We start from the raw sequence: 16,298 nt of genomic DNA on the forward strand, positions 1-16,298 counted from the left end.
AGGCATCCCTATCAGTATAGCAAGATTTATTTCCTTTATAAGCAACACTTGCTAATATTTTGCCAAGAATATCAGTTTCGAAAGGCACCCCATCGATGCCGCCACACCCTATGGTCACTGGATATCTTTGCATACATTGACAACAAATTGTTCTTGGGCTCAAAAGAATCTTCCAACTGTCTATTCCAACAAAAAAAACAAGAGATTAACTAACCAAATAATATATATTTGTGAGTAGAGAAATTTTTGGTAGTCCTCCGAAACATCAATTGAATAAATTTTAGGATTCCATTAAACACAATCCATTGATTGGACTGTGTCTTGGAATGTTAAAAGCTTGTGGTGGAACTGGAAACAAGGAGAAAATCTAACTGTGAAACAGTATTGGATTACCTGGACCAGTAACTGACCAGATAGGTTCTGGGTAGAACCTGTTTATACTGGTTCCAGTTCCAGTTCCACTTCCGATTCAGGCTCCAAATTCTACTTTTTCAATAAAATAATCGGACCCCGTTCACCAATGTTAACATACCTATCCACTTAAGATATAATTTCAGTGCCAAAAAAAGTTGGGAGTTTTAAACATGAGAGCAAGAATTCAAATGGTGCAGTGGCTGATTAGTGGACTCGGGTTTCAAATTTCTAACTAAATTGTCACCTAATGAAGTTGTGAGTAGGGCATGCTTCACAAGTAATCTAAATAATGTTACTTTAAGATAACATTACAGATTATGTTCAGTGATAAAAATATTTTATCTCACTGGCAATCCATGTGAACAAACTGAAATGAAATTTATATTAAAGAAAGCAATATTTTATTACTCTATATACACTAAGTAAGCCTTCAAGTGTACGATATGAGACGAGAAAAAAGAACAAAACGACTAACACATTACAATGACTGGGAAAAATAGCTTACAACAGTCCTACCAACGATCTACTTTTCTCAACATCGGTGTCTCACATGACTATCTCTGGTTTCAAAATGCTTGATTTTATCTCTTTGTGGGGCAAAACCACACCCCCATTGCTGTAAATTTCATCACACACATGAACATCTTCTCCAAGGATGGTCATGTTTTCTACTCGAGCCCATTGCCCTACAGTTGAGTGCCATCCAATGATACTACCAGATATGCAGGCATGCTTCTTGATGCGCACTCCACGCATCACTGTGCAACGAGACAGTCTAACTCCTGACTCAACCACACAACCAGGACCAATGGCAACATCAGGTCCGATTAAACATCCCTCTCCAATCTTGGCACTCTCATGAATCAAAACATTTCCTACAATGTGAGAGCCAATGGCCAACTTAGATGAAGATTTCTTCCTGAGGGACTCCAGATAGAGTCTCAGACCTGTTATATAGTCCCTTGGCTGTCCAATGTCCATCCAAAAACCTGGAAGGACCATAGCATATAGCTTTTGCTCAGCTGCAATTTTTGGGAAGACCTCTTTTTCGATAGAGGTGGGCCTCAGTTCAATGCGATCAAGAATTGATGGGTTCAAAAGATAAATTCCAGCATTGATTTTGTTACCAACAAATAACTTTGGCTTTTCCACAAATTTCTCAACTTTTCCAGTTGATTCTTCCATAACCACCACACCATATTTTGATGGCTCATCCACCTATATAATGATTAAAGACAAAACGATTATCAATCATTTAACCTAATAACAATGTCTTCAAAGAAGAGGAAATGAAAATAATCTAACAAGGGCTGACGTTGTACCTTGGTTACCATAATGGATGCCTCTCCACCATGGGTTTTATGGAATTCAATCATTTCTTTGAAAGGGTATTCACTAATAACATCACTGTTGAGGACAAAAAATGGCTCACCAGAGTCATCAATCAGTTTGTCCCTAGCCAGAGCCAGGGGACCAGCAGTGCCCAACGGCTCAGTCTCTTGTGAGCAGGTAATCTTGATACCCAGCTTTGTCTCAAAGTCTTTCAAAAAGTTCAACATCACCTGTATAAACAAGAAACAACACCCTAAACGTTGGAACCAAATTTCTTGCAGTATTAAATCAATCTCTAGAATCATTAGACAAATTTCATAACATTAAATTAATAAAAAAAAGAAACATTATTCCTTTACCTCTGGTTGGTAGTTAATTGCCAAAACCACTTCACTGACTCCAACTGCCTTAAGAGCCTCCATCTGTGAATATTTTTGGTTATATATGTTTACCCAAAGTTAGTGCACACACTAATATGAAAAATGCGAGAGAAGACAGATGGAGAGAAAACAAACTATATTAAAATACCCTAATGGCCTCACTTCATTTTCCTTGAGAAAAAGTTTTAATCAGTCATAAAATCAGAAGTGAGAAGGAACATACACACAGGCTCAAACCCCGCTCTACCCCGGTGAAGAAAGATATTATCAAACCAATTCAAATGGTTCAATTTCAAATTTTAGTGTGAAAATTGATTCAACACATTACACTAGGTTGAATGGTTTGATATATCTTGACACCTGTTCTTTGAAGGGTTCTCAGAAGTGAATTGCTTCTCTATTGTGGATTCAACTATGGAAATGAAGGAAAACATTCTTTATTATTATTTTGGAAAAAATATGGAAATAAAGACAACAAATGATATTATGTTAAGAAAACCTTGCAGAAATGACTGCTAAAATAAACGAGTCTCCTAGTTGAGATGTAATTATCAATGGACATGCTTACAAAATTATACCTGGTGCAGGATCATGGGTTTGTTAGCAAATTCAACAAGGGGTTTTGGGACACTGAGTGTCAATGGCCTCAACCGTGTTCCAAAACCTCCTACAAGAATAAGTGCCTTCATTGTGGTATGCAAACCCCTTTTCCTGCAGAAGTCCGAGTCAGAATCTTTGGTAACTAATAATACAATTTAGCAGATTACAGTATATTGCTAAAATAAGAAACCACATCATTTTATATTTATTAACACAAGTGAAAAATAAAATCTGTCAGGAATTCTGGATTGATATTTATAAATCTGAAACAATAAAGAGCCTGAGCTCAACTTTGGAGGCAATGTTGGCAAACCTGAATTGAAAGGTATAAAATTGAGCTTGAAACAAATTCAACACATGCAGGGAAGAAGAAAAAGTTTAAAGCTGATCTCAATGAAACACAACAAAAAAATGATTGCAACACGCGTCAAACGATGATACATATCACTTATAGACTAAGTGAAAATCTGTCCAAAATGAGTAGCTTGTATTAGGACACGAATTCCAGCCACACCACAGGTTGAATTCTTGAATGAGTCCGACAAAATCAGTTCTTGTTTCACAAAAGTTACTCAGTAACAGACATGGAAAGTAAATCGACATCTAGATCCAAGATAACTACTGCTTCAAGTAAACGACAACCATAAAACTACTTTTCCCTTTTCCTAGACATTACCGGATCAAGTGTCGCCAAATATATTTACTTTCTAAACCCATCCTTCATAAACATTTAGATTGCCACATTCTACCAAATCCAAGACTTTACAACACAATATTCCAGACAAAATTTCATTCTAACAACTGAATCATCACGACGGATCAGAATTAACGAATCTGAAAATATAGATTTAGATTAACAATTTTCATATTAAATGCTACCACACATTCCTTGTCAATCAAAAAAAGGGAGCAGTAACAGTAAATTACAAGCAATGAAACAAAAATGACAGATTCAATAACCGGATCTAACAAAATATACAAAATTAGTGATCAAAAACCTCTTTTCCATCATCATAACAGCAATTTAATCCTAATTGAACTAATAAAAAACTCGAATTACGGTACACATTGTGAGATTCATGAAAGATCCAAAATAAAAACAACTTCAAACGGACACAACTCGAAACACGTTACCTTAAGACTCAATTAAAAGATCCAGAAGAGAATGAATTCGAACCGAATTGATATCTCAGTTCAATTCAATTCGTGTGAGAAACTCAGGACCAATAGGTAAGAGGAGTCCTGAGTGGACACGGTCGAGTTACACCAGCTGATTGTTCGTTATTTGTCTGAAATGTGCAGTGGTCGTTTCGTTGGTTGAGATTGCCTATTTATTCCGTCAGGGGATATACACCATTCATGAATAAAGTGTGAGTTTACAATTTCGCGGATTTGAAATTAAATATTAAATTGAATTTTAGTGAGTCACGTCACGCCCGGTTAGAATTAGGCTTTATATTTTTGGGGTTAATTTACTCGAACTTTAGTTTTTATTTATTATCTTTTAACCACTCAAATATTTTTAAATTCTTATTTATTAATTTTTAAAAATTTATTTATTTGTTATTATTATTATTAGAAATAAAATTATTATTTTAAAATTTTATTTAAAGAAAAAATAACTCATTCTCATTTTACATTTTAATTTTAAAAACAATTATTTTTTCTAAATTAATTTTAAAAAATTGCTTTATCACCTCCTATTATCTAAGGTTATTTGAATTTTCATATTTTAGTATTAACAGCCACCGTATCAAAATTTAAAATATTATACTTACATCTTGAAAATTCATTATCTCTTTCATGTGATTGTTTTTTTCGATAATTCTCTACAACGTATTATCAACTCTATCATTGGTAAATCCCCTCCCTCTCTATAATGATTTTTTAATTAAAAAATTACTTAAAATCCGATTAAAATTATATGAATTATCACACCGATTTATGATTATACTAATTTTAGTAGTCCTCTTAACCAATCATAATATGATTTGGGGTTAACCTTCTTATGATTATTTAAATATGATATGTTTACATGGGATAAAAAAATTATAATTAATATTTAAAATTTGATAAAAACCTCTAAATTCAAATGCTTCCGTTTTGACAAAATGAATACAATATTAAAGGGAACTAAAGAAATAAACCGATGTCAATGAAAGCGATAAAGTAACTGACAAAGACTCATTCATTCGTGTTCGTTAATGCAACTTCCAATTAAAACAAAAAGGCTAGAAGACTTATTCCCACAGAAGGTGTGATGTAAAGACAAATTTACACATATGATATTTTGAAAACCCAAAACATTTATCCCTTTTCTTAAATTTTTAGTTAAATATAAAAATAAAATTATTATTTTAATAATATTATTAAAAAATATAATTTTATCTTTTTTTTTTATACTTAAAAAATTAGTAATTTCATTATTGTTTAAAGTTTTCAATTTTTAAAAATTTTTTTTTCAAATCTAAGTTTTTTTTTTCACCTCTTCGATCACATATCTATCTCCAATGACTGCCCGTCTGTCTCTTCTTCTATTGCAGCCATCAAATTGGATGAAACGTTGTCTCATCATCTAGATAAAACATCATTTAGAATTCATCTGATTCAATAGTGATGATAGAAGAAAAGAGAGATGGGCGGTCACCGGAAACCAAGATGTGGTCAGAGAGGTGAAAAAAAACCTAAGTTTAAAGAGAAAGTGTAATTTTTCAAAAATTAAAAACTTTAGGTAAAAATAAAGTTAGTTTTTAAAACCTGAAAAAAAATGAGATAAAATTATATATTTTTAATAATATTATTAAAATGACGATTTTACCTTTACATTTAACTAGAAATTATAACAAAAGTTTAATAACATGTGGGTAATTAAGTTTTTAAAACTCTACGGATATAAATTATCTTTACATCAAACTTGAAATGGGATTAAGTCTTTTGACCAATAAAAAAAAAAAAAAACACCTTGATGTCTGCCAGAGCACCCGATCCACAAGAGAAGCCCAAAAAAATATTTCTTCGGTGACCAAAGTCAATGGCTTATTGCAAATAGCCTAACAAACGTATGCTCAAATTCTAAGTAATTGGTTGGCCTGAACTTGCAGAAACTTGAATTGTTTAGTGTTTATTATACATGAATTAGCATGTTAATTAGAATCTTCTGGGGTTTTCATTATTACACAGTTTTTGGGTCTGACTTTGAATTAGGAAGCTTGAAGAATTTAAACCAACCATTTCCATCCTCTACGCATTATGTGTTATTCATTTTATTTAAAAAATAGGCTTCTACCTCTATTAATTTATTAACACAAACTAATGTATATTAATTTGAGCAATACTATGTGTACCCACTTTAGGTACACAAATATATACACATTCATATGTGTTATCATGTGATTGGTTATTGTTTTATTCTTAATTCAAAATCATTCAATCACATGATGATACATATAAATGTATCCACATTTGTATACCCAAAGTAGGTACACATAATTTTATTGTATTAATTTAATAGAATGATTTTAAATTAATTATAAAATAAATAATTATATATTGATAATATATTAATAGACATCAGTTTGCAAAAATAAGTCAATAAAATAGTTGGTAAATATAGTGACATTAATTTGGAAAAGACAAAAAAAAAAACCAATTCTTGAATTTTATATTATATTATTTGATTTGATTCACCTATGATAAATTGATCTGATCCATTAACAAAATTATTATATTAATTTATATTACTACTATTAACAAATAAGAGTAGTTGAAATTTTATTTAAAAATCTCAAAACTATCGTTTAACTCTTTAGTTCACACAAAACCTCTTTGGCATTCCTATAGAAAGAAAAAATACATAAAAAATAACAGTGCAAAAGGGATAAATTGTGTTATCGATATGAATTAATACTTTTCATTAAGTCTAATTTACAAAACAACAATCCAGAATCGCAGAACTTCAACTGGGTATGTAAATTTGATCCTGTATTTAATTTTCAACATGTGTATATATAAAGGTGGGGGTGATAAAATGAAGCAAAAAATGGACCTGGACTGAGTACTGGAATGGTCAAGAGGCATAGGTGAAATGTTGTTTTGTGGTGTCTGTTGAATAGCTGAAGAACAAGTATTTGATGCCTAATTTTCCTTCTTTACCTACCCAATTCGTATTTGAATAAGGATATGTCACCTCTGCAAGTAGACTAAAATTAATATAAATTTCTATATATAAATGAGTCCTCCAAAAGATGAGGTGTTAACTTGTCAACTATTTTTATATTTTGTATGGGAGGTTGATGGTCAATATAAAAGTTAAAAATGAATTTTGAAAAGTAATAACTTCGTTAATATTTTTTTAAAATAAATGTAAATTAAACAAAAAAATGCAACGGGTCTTCAAAGAGGCACTGAGAACAAACTAAGTTCAATCAACCGAACAAGTCTATAAAAGAGAATCGAAAACAATCAAATCTCATCCCACTAAAACGGATAAGAAAGTAAAATAAACCAAACCTGACTAGACCAGGACAGAACGAAATAGCGACCAGCTAAGATAATCTTTACAAGAGAAAAGGCAGGCCAAAATGCGAAGAGAACGAACGAAAAAAAACCAACAAACAAGAACAACCAAGAAGAAAGCGATGCCTAGGCAAAGGGGATGCCAGAAACCTCAAAGCAAGCAGGAGGAGAACAGCAAGTCGTAAGTGATGAACATTTCAGCCAAATGGACGAACTGAGCAGACCAATATAGAAGCAACATAACGTGATCATTGGGGGTGTTTAAAATGAGTTAATCGGATAGATTTGATAATTTTTCAAACTGAACCAAATTTTTTGTTAAAGAAAATCATAAATTGAAATTTTATTGATTTAAAAATTAATTAATTTTGTGTCGAATCAAAAATACAAATTAAGCAAACCAAATTTTCAATTTAGGAAACACTTATAAACTTCATATAAACCTGCTTTTGTGACGGTCTACTAAATTAATTTTTTATTATTTTTAATTTTTAATAACTATTTTATTATTTTAAAATTTTTCATGACTATTTTGAACTGACCCTTAGGTCTTGTCTTAAGATTCTTTACTCATAGCTTTGACATAACTTGTTATAATAACAGATTACCTTCTCATAATATGTGCCGAAATAAGAGCGTCTCGGTCATGCCGTAAATTGATCCAACCTCTTAAACATGTCTACGTAAAGTCAGCCCGCTACATTTATCCAGCGTATGTTTGTGGAAGTTCAGCGTCAAATTACTGAAGCTCCAACAATTTCAACTGTTGGCCATCAAGTACAGGCGATCCACCGTTTGATCAAATGGGTCCCATGAACAAAATCATTGGCCCTACTTTCTTTCTTCACCACCACATGATCTCTTGCCACAAATTTCCAAACACGACACGGTTTTAAGACCCACATGTCTCTTATCCAAAACAGTACCCACCCTCACGATTAACCACTGAACCAAGGGCCCCGTTTTCATACATCAATCATCAACAGGGTCCTCGTTACCATTCGATTTGCTTGCCACGATCATGTGACGTTATCATATGATTAACTGAAACGACCTCATATTATCACCGGGGCCTGTTTTGGTTCATCGAATTGCATATGTTTTAAGGCTAATGAGCCCCAAATGCAAAGTCTCTTCGGGGCAGAGGCCTAATAAATAGAAATAAATTATATGATAAAATATTATTTATATATTTAAAAATATATTTATATAGTATTATTTTATTAAAAAACCCTCGTACATTACACATTATGAAATTTAGTTGAAGCCCAATATGCATAATATTTTTGGAATTCAATTTGTATTTAGTAAAATGAAATCCACACACCAATAAATGATACATAGTTATTTTATAAATAGAATTTAGAATTAATCTATTTGAATGTAAGTGAGAATTATTAACATTAATATATATTTTTCTAAATTAAGACTTTCTTAAAAAGTTAAAATAATGTTTAATTTAGATAATTAGCTGAAAAAATAAACTTTTAGGGGCTTGGATCAGGTATTTAAATATATATTTTATTATTAACATTATTTCGTTTAATTTATCAAATAATATAAAAGTTAATATCATTTTTTTAAATATTTAAAAATTATCAAAATAATATTAATTATAATAATATTTTAAAATAATTTTACTATAATATTTAAATAAAATGATATTTTAATATTTTTTATTATATTTAATTTAACACTATAATAATTTACATTTATTAATTTTTATTAAATATAATAATTTATATTTACTAATTTTTGTAGGTAATTGATAAAATAAAGTGGCCAAAGTAGTTACTCCCACCCAAGTTTTAATGCGTTTTTAAACTCTTATTTACGGGGTTTTAAAATCTCTAACACCTATCTCTAGGTTATTAACCTTAACCAAAACTCTTACTTATTGTTGGAAATAATTAAACATATCATAATCAAAATCTGTGAAAACTGTAAATACGAATTTGCGTATCCATTTTAATTTTCCATGAAGCGTCTTCGAATTCTACGCGAGATGTTGACGTTAGTTTATATACACGACACAATTTGCTAGCGTATTGCTTTTCCAATTGAGAGACTGGATTGTGCTTTTGCATGTTGAGTGGAGAATTTTCTCTGTAAAAATAAAATGGTGTTCTCAACTTTTGGAGAGACAGTTAGGACTTTTAAATAAAAGTTCAACTGCCAATAATTGCCCTTTGACAGTTAATCTAATCGGGTCGGATCGACCCGTCATGGGTGGACCCGGATCCAATACTTATAAAAGGTAAAATCGTTTTTTTATCATTAAATTTTAAAATTTATATTATTTTCCCCTTCATAGTTTAAATCTAATAATTCTCCCCCACCCAAAAGTTTAGCAAATTCATTTTCCCCATAAAAGTTTTTTCTCCATTCTCTTGGCAACAAGAATTTGCTATTGTCATCATCTGACCACCTCAATATCTTCTTCTCTAGTTGTCGCCCTTCCCATCGGGGCAGGTTCGTCTAATAAAGATAAATTATCTTCATCCGACTGACGAATCAACACCAAACAATTCTTTTGATGCGGATTCGTCTATCAAACAAAAACGATTCATCTTTGTCTGACAAATCTACTTTGATGAGAAGGTCAACAGTCTAATAAGAAGATGATGAGGTGACTGGTCAACGGGGACAGATGATTTCTATTGTTAGAAAATGAAGAAAAAATTTTAAAGAAAAAAAGTGAATTTTTTAAACTTTTAAGTGAAAAAAAAATCAATTTTTAAATTCTAAAAAAAGAAATGATATAAACTCTTAAATTTTAGGGTTTAATAATAAAATAATAATTTTATCTCCTATTTTGATTAAGGTTAATAATTTATAAAAAAAAATCTTATAAATAAAACTTTAGAAACGGATTAAATCCTAGTGTGGGAATAAGTCCCTTGGCCAAGTAAAGATTATCCGTACCGAAGGTAGCTTTAAAAGTGTGACGATTATTTTTACGTAACCTAACACTAAATACCTGCCATGTGAGGAACTCAATGATTGAATTATCACGGCCCCACATCTGACGTGGCACGACACTTTCAGAAACTTCTGACAAAATTTTCCGAAACGTGGCAACTAATGATTGGACTAGACCCAGTAGGTCAACACGTGTCATTAATTATACCCACCACTGACCTTTCCAGAAAGTTCCTTGAACTCCTGGCTAGCATTCATGAGACATCCACTGGCCATTTTACGACACGTGTCCTAATAACCCACATCAGCATCCTATGTGGCATCCCCATTCTCCTGAAAATGATACGCCCCCGAAAATTATTAGCCTCTATGCATTAGAGTCCAATTCCACCGAAGTGACCAAACTCAAAACACAGAAAGCAAAAACAAAACCAAGAAACACACTCAAAACACTAATAATTAATAAATTACTTTGTTTTCGTTTTTCCTTTTGTTTTCTTGAGATGAATGGGGACGGAGAGCAAGAAAGAGTCGAGAGAATGGAGGTGGAGAAGGAGAAACTGGTGTTTATGTGGGGATACTTGCCGGGAGCCTTGCCGCAAAGGTCGCCGATTTTGTCCCCTGTGATTGTGAGGTTATCGGCGACGGTGGGCTCCACGTGGAAGGACGTGTGTGGTGGTGGTTGCGGATTCGCCATGGCAATTTCTGGTGCTTTTTTTGGTTTCTTTGAAAGTAGCTTGATTATTAAGATTTGGATTCATTTATTTACTTCTTTTGAAAAGATGTGTTTTCTTCTGTTATTTTGAAATGGTGTTACTTTTAATGCTGGTAGGTTTTTTCTCTTAAGCGCATTTGTGACCATTTGTATTTTTGTTTCATTGGCTTGGGAAAATGAATAATAGTTTAGGATACTTATGTTAACTTTAGTTCATTTTCTGGGTAACCAAACAGTTTTGGTTAAATTAATATTTTTAAGAGTTGATATTGGTTAAATTAATATTTCACTTTCAGTTTTCAGGCTTACAATTTACATTTTTCCAATTGTTGGATGATGCTACATCTTTTTGCTGTGGTGTTCTTTTGTTCATTTAATGCATTTCTCTGAATAGACGTGTTCAGATTTTAAAAAAATTTTGAATTCACTCAGAAGGGTAGTTTTCTTTTTTTGCACTTCGAAAGGGGTTATTTTGTCTTATCTCAGCGTTTGGTTTGGTAAAATAGTCGTGCTTCATACTTATGTTTCTCTTTCAATCAGACTCTGGAAAGCTCATTACTTGGGGTTCAACAGATGATCTAGGTCAAAGCTATGTGACATCCGGGAAGCATGGGGTAGTGCAGCACCGTATAATACTATAAGTTCATTAAGATTTCAAACATTTCTTGTTGGCCTAACTTAGATCTTATTATTGCTTATTAAGGAAACCCCGGAGCCTTTCCCTCTTCCAACTGAAGCTTCTATAGTTAAAGCTGCTGCAGGTTGGGCACATTGCGCTTCAGTCACAGGTATTACAAAAAATTGTTGTTTATTAAATGGAGAATATAGATGAAATGTGATTTTAACTTTGCAGCTAACTTGATTTGTCCATCTCTCCTGTTTGGGTTAAAATACCCTATCCAGACACAGATTAAGTGACCTTTATTTTTATATTTACAGAAAATGGAGAGGTATTTACATGGGGATGGAAAGAGTGTGTTCCATCAGGAAAGGTCTTCAGAGATCCATGTGCAGGGACAAGCTTGGAAAAAGATGCATTTGAAAGACAAAGCTCATTTTTGACAGAGCAAGGTTAATTGAATTTCGCAATTTTGCTTTGAGAACTGTCTAGATAGGTTACTTTGTACTTAGTGCAGACTAATGAGATGGAGTGTTATTTTGTTGAAGTGAGTCCACGCTCTCAAGGTTCAATATCCAGTGGTGGAACCTTGTCTGGTATTGATAGTAGGGAAAGTGGAGAGGAAAGTTCCAAACGAAGGAAAATGACATCAGCAAAAAACACTGCTGAAAGCTCATCATCTGGTGATGAAAACTTTTCAGCTTTTCCTTGTCTGGTAATGCTGAACCCAGGAGTCAGGATTGTCACTGTAGCTGCTGGTGGACGACATACTCTAGCACTGTCAGGTAAGTCCTCTATATCCTGGAAATGCATGCCTGATTGGTGAGTAAGTGCTTCTGCACTCTGGTCATGAAATAGAATTTGATAGGCAGTAACATCTGAAGCTACTTGGAGGTCTTTTTCTTTTTTTATTAGAGCAAAATACCTGGATGTACTTTAATTTTCCGAAGTTTCAGATATAGGACAGGTGTGGGGTTGGGGCTATGGAGGTGAGGGGCAGCTTGGTTTGGGTTCCCGGATGCGTATGGTCTCCTCTCCTCATCCTATACCTTGTATAGAGTCCTCCTCTAACATGAAAGATAGATCCACTGCCTTTTCTAGGGGAAGCATGAGTTCTGAGGGACCAGGATTTAGAGTTCCTGGAAATTATGTGAAGGCAATTGCTTGTGGAGGACGACATAGTGCCGTAATCACAGGTATGTGTTTGATATACTTAGCTACATTGCAATTTATGCATTCAACCATTTAAATTAAAGCATAAGCTAAGTTAATTCAGCCAGGATTATATTGATTATAGTCATATTTGCACCTTTAGATGTTAAAACCTGGACATTTGCGCTGCAGAAGATATTTATTTTAACTTTAAAGTTAAGTACATAAATTTGGGATTATTTTAAATGATATAGACTCGTGTGTGATTTTATTTTAATGTATCAACTTTATATGCTTCCTTTTACATGTATTGATATGGTTGTTTCCATGTATAATTTTTGGCCCCACCAGATGCTGGAGCACTACTTACTTTTGGTTGGGGACTCTATGGACAGGTAAGTTGTGATGGCCTGGTAACTTTCTGTGGTTATTCTTCTTTCTTTCTCTTCTCTGTAAATAATTTTGCTATTTTTCTTTTCAAGTTCAGAATTTTTGCCTGGTCATGATTGAGACAAAGTTTGATCTTATTGTTGATCCCAATTTTCTGTTATTTCTCTCTTTACTGATTTCGTGGTAGTTGAAATAATGAACAATGTAGTGCATCTAATGATGTTATGGTAGTTGAAATAATAAAAAATGTAGTGCATTTATGTTATAATGTCCTATTAAAATTAATTGAACAACGGGCAAACTGAAGTCAAATTTCAATGTCAATTTCATTTGAGCCTTTTGGGCGAGGTTGCAATAATAAAATTAAGAAAAAAACTTAGAGGGGTGTGATTTTTAGCTTTAAGTATGATCCATAAACTGCAAGAGTTGGAGGAAGCTCTCTTTAATTTTTTCACTAACAGACATTAAAGCATTGAAGGTTTTTTTTTTCTTTAATTCCTTTTCATTAATATTTTGTGCTTGACACTATGGATGATTGGCATTATTTGGCCTCCTTTTTTATCTCGATAACCTGTTTGTAGATATTTATTATTTCATTCTTCATCCTTCAGGGTCTAATCATATCATAAATATATCTTTAGATTTGAGAATTTGAATAGAAGTAATTATTCCTTCTAGATGTCTTCTTAAAAATTTTCCCCAAACTCCATCTGTAGCAAGGAAAGCTTAGGAAATTCTTGTTCTTACATTGTATCCTATGGCTGAAGATAGCTTACCAATTACTTGACTTTGGTCAAATCCTTAGCAACTGAGATTGGTTACTTTAGCATTTTGATTCAAAATCTCTCTTCATATTGGTCTGATCCTAGAGTATATCATTTCATGTTTGTGCACTTGCAGATTCTTCATTATCGGAATGGCTAGATAAGTTCTAAGTAAAAATATACTACATTTGACCCATGTACTACTCTTCATGGAATATAAAATATTTTAAGCATTATTTTCAACCATGAGACTGCCTGTAGTTTCCCAACTATTAACTGTTCTTCAGGATACACAAGTAGGTAAAGTAGAATATGGTGGAGAAAAAAGCAAAGTAGATGTTCAAGATGAAGTTCACTCTGACGAGGGATAATTTACTCTATTCGTTTCCACTGCTGTCACTCTTTTATTCTCTTGTAATAAACTTTGTTGATTTATTTTGCTATTATTAGTAAAACAATTCTCACTTTCATATATATATATTTTTCAAGTGTGGGCAAGGAAGCATGGATGATGAGTTAAGCCCAGTTTGTGTATCTTCGCTTCTGGGCAGCCAGATTGAGGGAGTTGCAGCTGGACTATGGCACACTGTTTGCATTTCTGACGGTGGTGATGTGTACACATTTGGAGGAAATCAGTTTGGTCAGTTGGGAACTGGTGGTGATCAAGCAGAAGTATGCACTTTTTATTCTCTTATGCATCCCATTGATATCCATCCCTTTTACTTTTCCCTAAATATGATAAGGTCAATGAGAATTCTTATTGACCTATCACAAGTCAATGACTCTTTCTAGATACTATCAAGATACATGGATTTGATTTTGAGATTTGATGGCTAAAATTACTGAAGGCCAAGCATCTTTTGTTTCTTCATACCATAATGACCAATCTCCCTAGGCTCCCTGATAGATTATTGTGTCAATAAAAGTATCTATTGCAGGAAAATTTACAGAAATTAACTTCAGCTCTGGTTAAATTTCTAAATCAGACTCTCCCCAGGCTGTTGGATGCTCCAAGTCTAAAAAATTTCCACGCAAAAATTGTCTCTTGTGGGGCTCGTCACAGTGCCATGATTACTGGTATGTTGACAAAACATTTGCGAAAATCTCCATATTTGCTTTCCTAATAAACTGTAAAGCCACAAGGATATCAACTTTTTCTCAATGTAATTATCTAACTTCTAAGAGGCACACATGAGTGTCAAAGTTAATAACCTAATTCAATGAAGAATTGCTTGTCATCTTGAAATAGTGACTAAATTAAAATGGGACAACCATTAAAAGTAAATTTGGTCCATAATTTAGTCATGCAAAATGTTAAATGTCAACCAAGAACTTCCATGTGTAAAACAAACTAGATTGTTTTCCCCGTGAAGACAGGCAAGGAAACTTTGTTTACAACTCTAACCAGTTAAATAATCCAAGTAGGTGTGAAGGGAGGCTAAAACGTCTTCATTGCATTAATGGAGTTTACAGTGTTACTTTAGCTGGTGGGATGATAATGTTATAACTTCAAATGGTTGGTAGATATGCCTGTTTTTGGTTTCAGTACTTGATTAGTCACTGAAATTTTCTTGACCTAAGTAGTTTAGGTGCTAAAATATACTTTTATACGAATTTGGTGCCTAGATAATATTAGACTTTTGGTTTCTTATGAATTTTGTTTACAAATAGATTACACCTATTGACTTTTTTTCTTCTGTTACTTAAAGGGGATGGAAAAGTGTTCTGCTGGGGTTGGAACAAGTATGGGCAGGTATCATACTGAAACTGATCGGTTTTTGAATTTGAGGTGGATGGACACCACATTACACTGAAAATTTATTTTAGAGTACTCGCTCCTATTCTGCCGCATTAATTGATAAAATCATAATTTTGAATTTGCATCATTCTGTTTGCTGATGTGTTGTCCAGATGCGTGGTATTGACTCATATAACTAAAATTATGATACTCTGAATCTCTGAGTTCATGAAACAGCTTGGCTTGGGTGATGTGATTGACCGCAACATTCCTTCTCAAGTTCTAGTCGATGGTTGTGATCCTAAAAATGTTGCATGTGGCTGGTGGCATACCCTTCTTCTGGCTGAGTCACCAACTTGAGCTGAGCTATGAACTTCCTCAAGGCCTTGGCAACAGTTTTGTTAGGTTAGCAGTTGTTTTTATTGGTACATTGGTTATATGTATATGCAACACAGTTGTATACATATACATAATGTGCTTTCTCTCATTCTTTCACGGTGGGAGAGGGATTTTAACCATGATTTGGCCTATTAACACCAAATGCTAGGAAATGTTGGAATGGAATATTTTAGATGTACAACATAATTTGGGTCCATTGTGTATGTTTTTCCATGTTATACACTTTGGGCCATCCAATGTAATCATAAGCCTTGATAAAGCTTTGTGTATCTGGATTAAGTTTAATGCAGGCTTGCTTTTCTTACATTTTTTTGTCATCTGAATTTCAGAAGTCTTTTGTTTTATATAGTTAAATTGG

The 16,298-nt window shown here is 33.0% G+C and overlaps 2 protein-coding genes across 6 annotated transcripts; one reads left to right on the top strand and one right to left on the bottom strand.

Annotated features, from left to right (window-relative positions):
- Positions 1–773: 773 nt before the first annotated feature.
- Positions 774–4,078, bottom strand: LOC123227558 (mannose-1-phosphate guanylyltransferase 1). The gene is made up of 5 exons (XM_044652595.1): positions 3,861–4,078; positions 2,705–2,837; positions 2,106–2,168; positions 1,737–1,976; positions 774–1,632 (listed from the first exon to the last, which is right to left on the bottom strand). Exons 2-5 carry the CDS (start codon positions 2,813–2,815, stop codon positions 961–963), a joined length of 1,086 nt encoding a protein of 361 aa, XP_044508530.1. The 5' UTR covers positions 2,816–2,837; positions 3,861–4,078; the 3' UTR covers positions 774–960.
- Positions 4,079–10,562: 6,484 nt separating this feature from the next.
- LOC123227555 (ultraviolet-B receptor UVR8-like) lies at positions 10,563–16,246 on the top strand. 5 transcript variants are annotated; one of them, XM_044652591.1, is made up of 11 exons: positions 10,563–10,871; positions 11,419–11,492; positions 11,582–11,666; positions 11,818–11,949; positions 12,046–12,282; positions 12,454–12,693; positions 13,001–13,044; positions 14,293–14,475; positions 14,801–14,880; positions 15,513–15,556; positions 15,715–15,833. In XM_044652591.1, exons 1-11 carry the CDS (start codon positions 10,667–10,669, stop codon positions 15,726–15,728), a joined length of 1,338 nt encoding a protein of 445 aa, XP_044508526.1. In that variant the 5' UTR covers positions 10,563–10,666; the 3' UTR covers positions 15,729–15,833. The 5 variants fall into 5 exon arrangements, with proteins under 5 accessions (XP_044508526.1, XP_044508523.1, XP_044508524.1 ...); XM_044652588.1 differs by having other exon boundaries at positions 10,564–10,871; positions 15,767–15,934; XM_044652589.1 differs by having other exon boundaries at positions 10,564–10,871; positions 15,779–15,934.
- Positions 16,247–16,298: the final 52 nt, after the last annotated feature.

This window comes from Mangifera indica, chromosome 10, assembly GCF_011075055.1.
Source record: "Mangifera indica cultivar Alphonso chromosome 10, CATAS_Mindica_2.1, whole genome shotgun sequence".
Lineage (NCBI taxonomy): Eukaryota > Viridiplantae > Streptophyta > Magnoliopsida > Sapindales > Anacardiaceae > Mangifera > Mangifera indica.

What these genes read in the sequence shown, in the direction of transcription:
- LOC123227555 (XM_044652586.1), top strand. Translation starts at nt 10,667, where the DNA reads ATGAATGGGGACGGAGAGCAAGAAAGAGTCGAGAGAATGGAGGTGGAG. An exon ending in TGACATCCGGGAAGCATGGG is followed by an intron (nt 11,493 to 11,581) that starts GTAGTGCAGCAC and finishes TTGCTTATTAAG; the next exon opens with GAAACCCCGGAGCCTTTCCC. An exon ending in CTGGTGGTGATCAAGCAGAA is followed by an intron (nt 14,476 to 14,789) that starts GTATGCACTTTT and finishes TTTCTAAATCAG; the next exon opens with ACTCTCCCCAGGCTGTTGGA.
- LOC123227558 (XM_044652595.1), bottom strand. Translation starts at nt 2,815, where the DNA reads ATGAAGGCACTTATTCTTGTAGGAGGTTTTGGAACACGGTTGAGGCCA. An exon ending in AACCCATGATCCTGCACCAG is followed by an intron (nt 2,169 to 2,704) that starts GTATAATTTTGT and finishes AAATATTCACAG; the next exon opens with ATGGAGGCTCTTAAGGCAGT. An exon ending in CAATTAACTACCAACCAGAG is followed by an intron (nt 1,977 to 2,105) that starts GTAAAGGAATAA and finishes TTGTTTATACAG; the next exon opens with GTGATGTTGAACTTTTTGAA.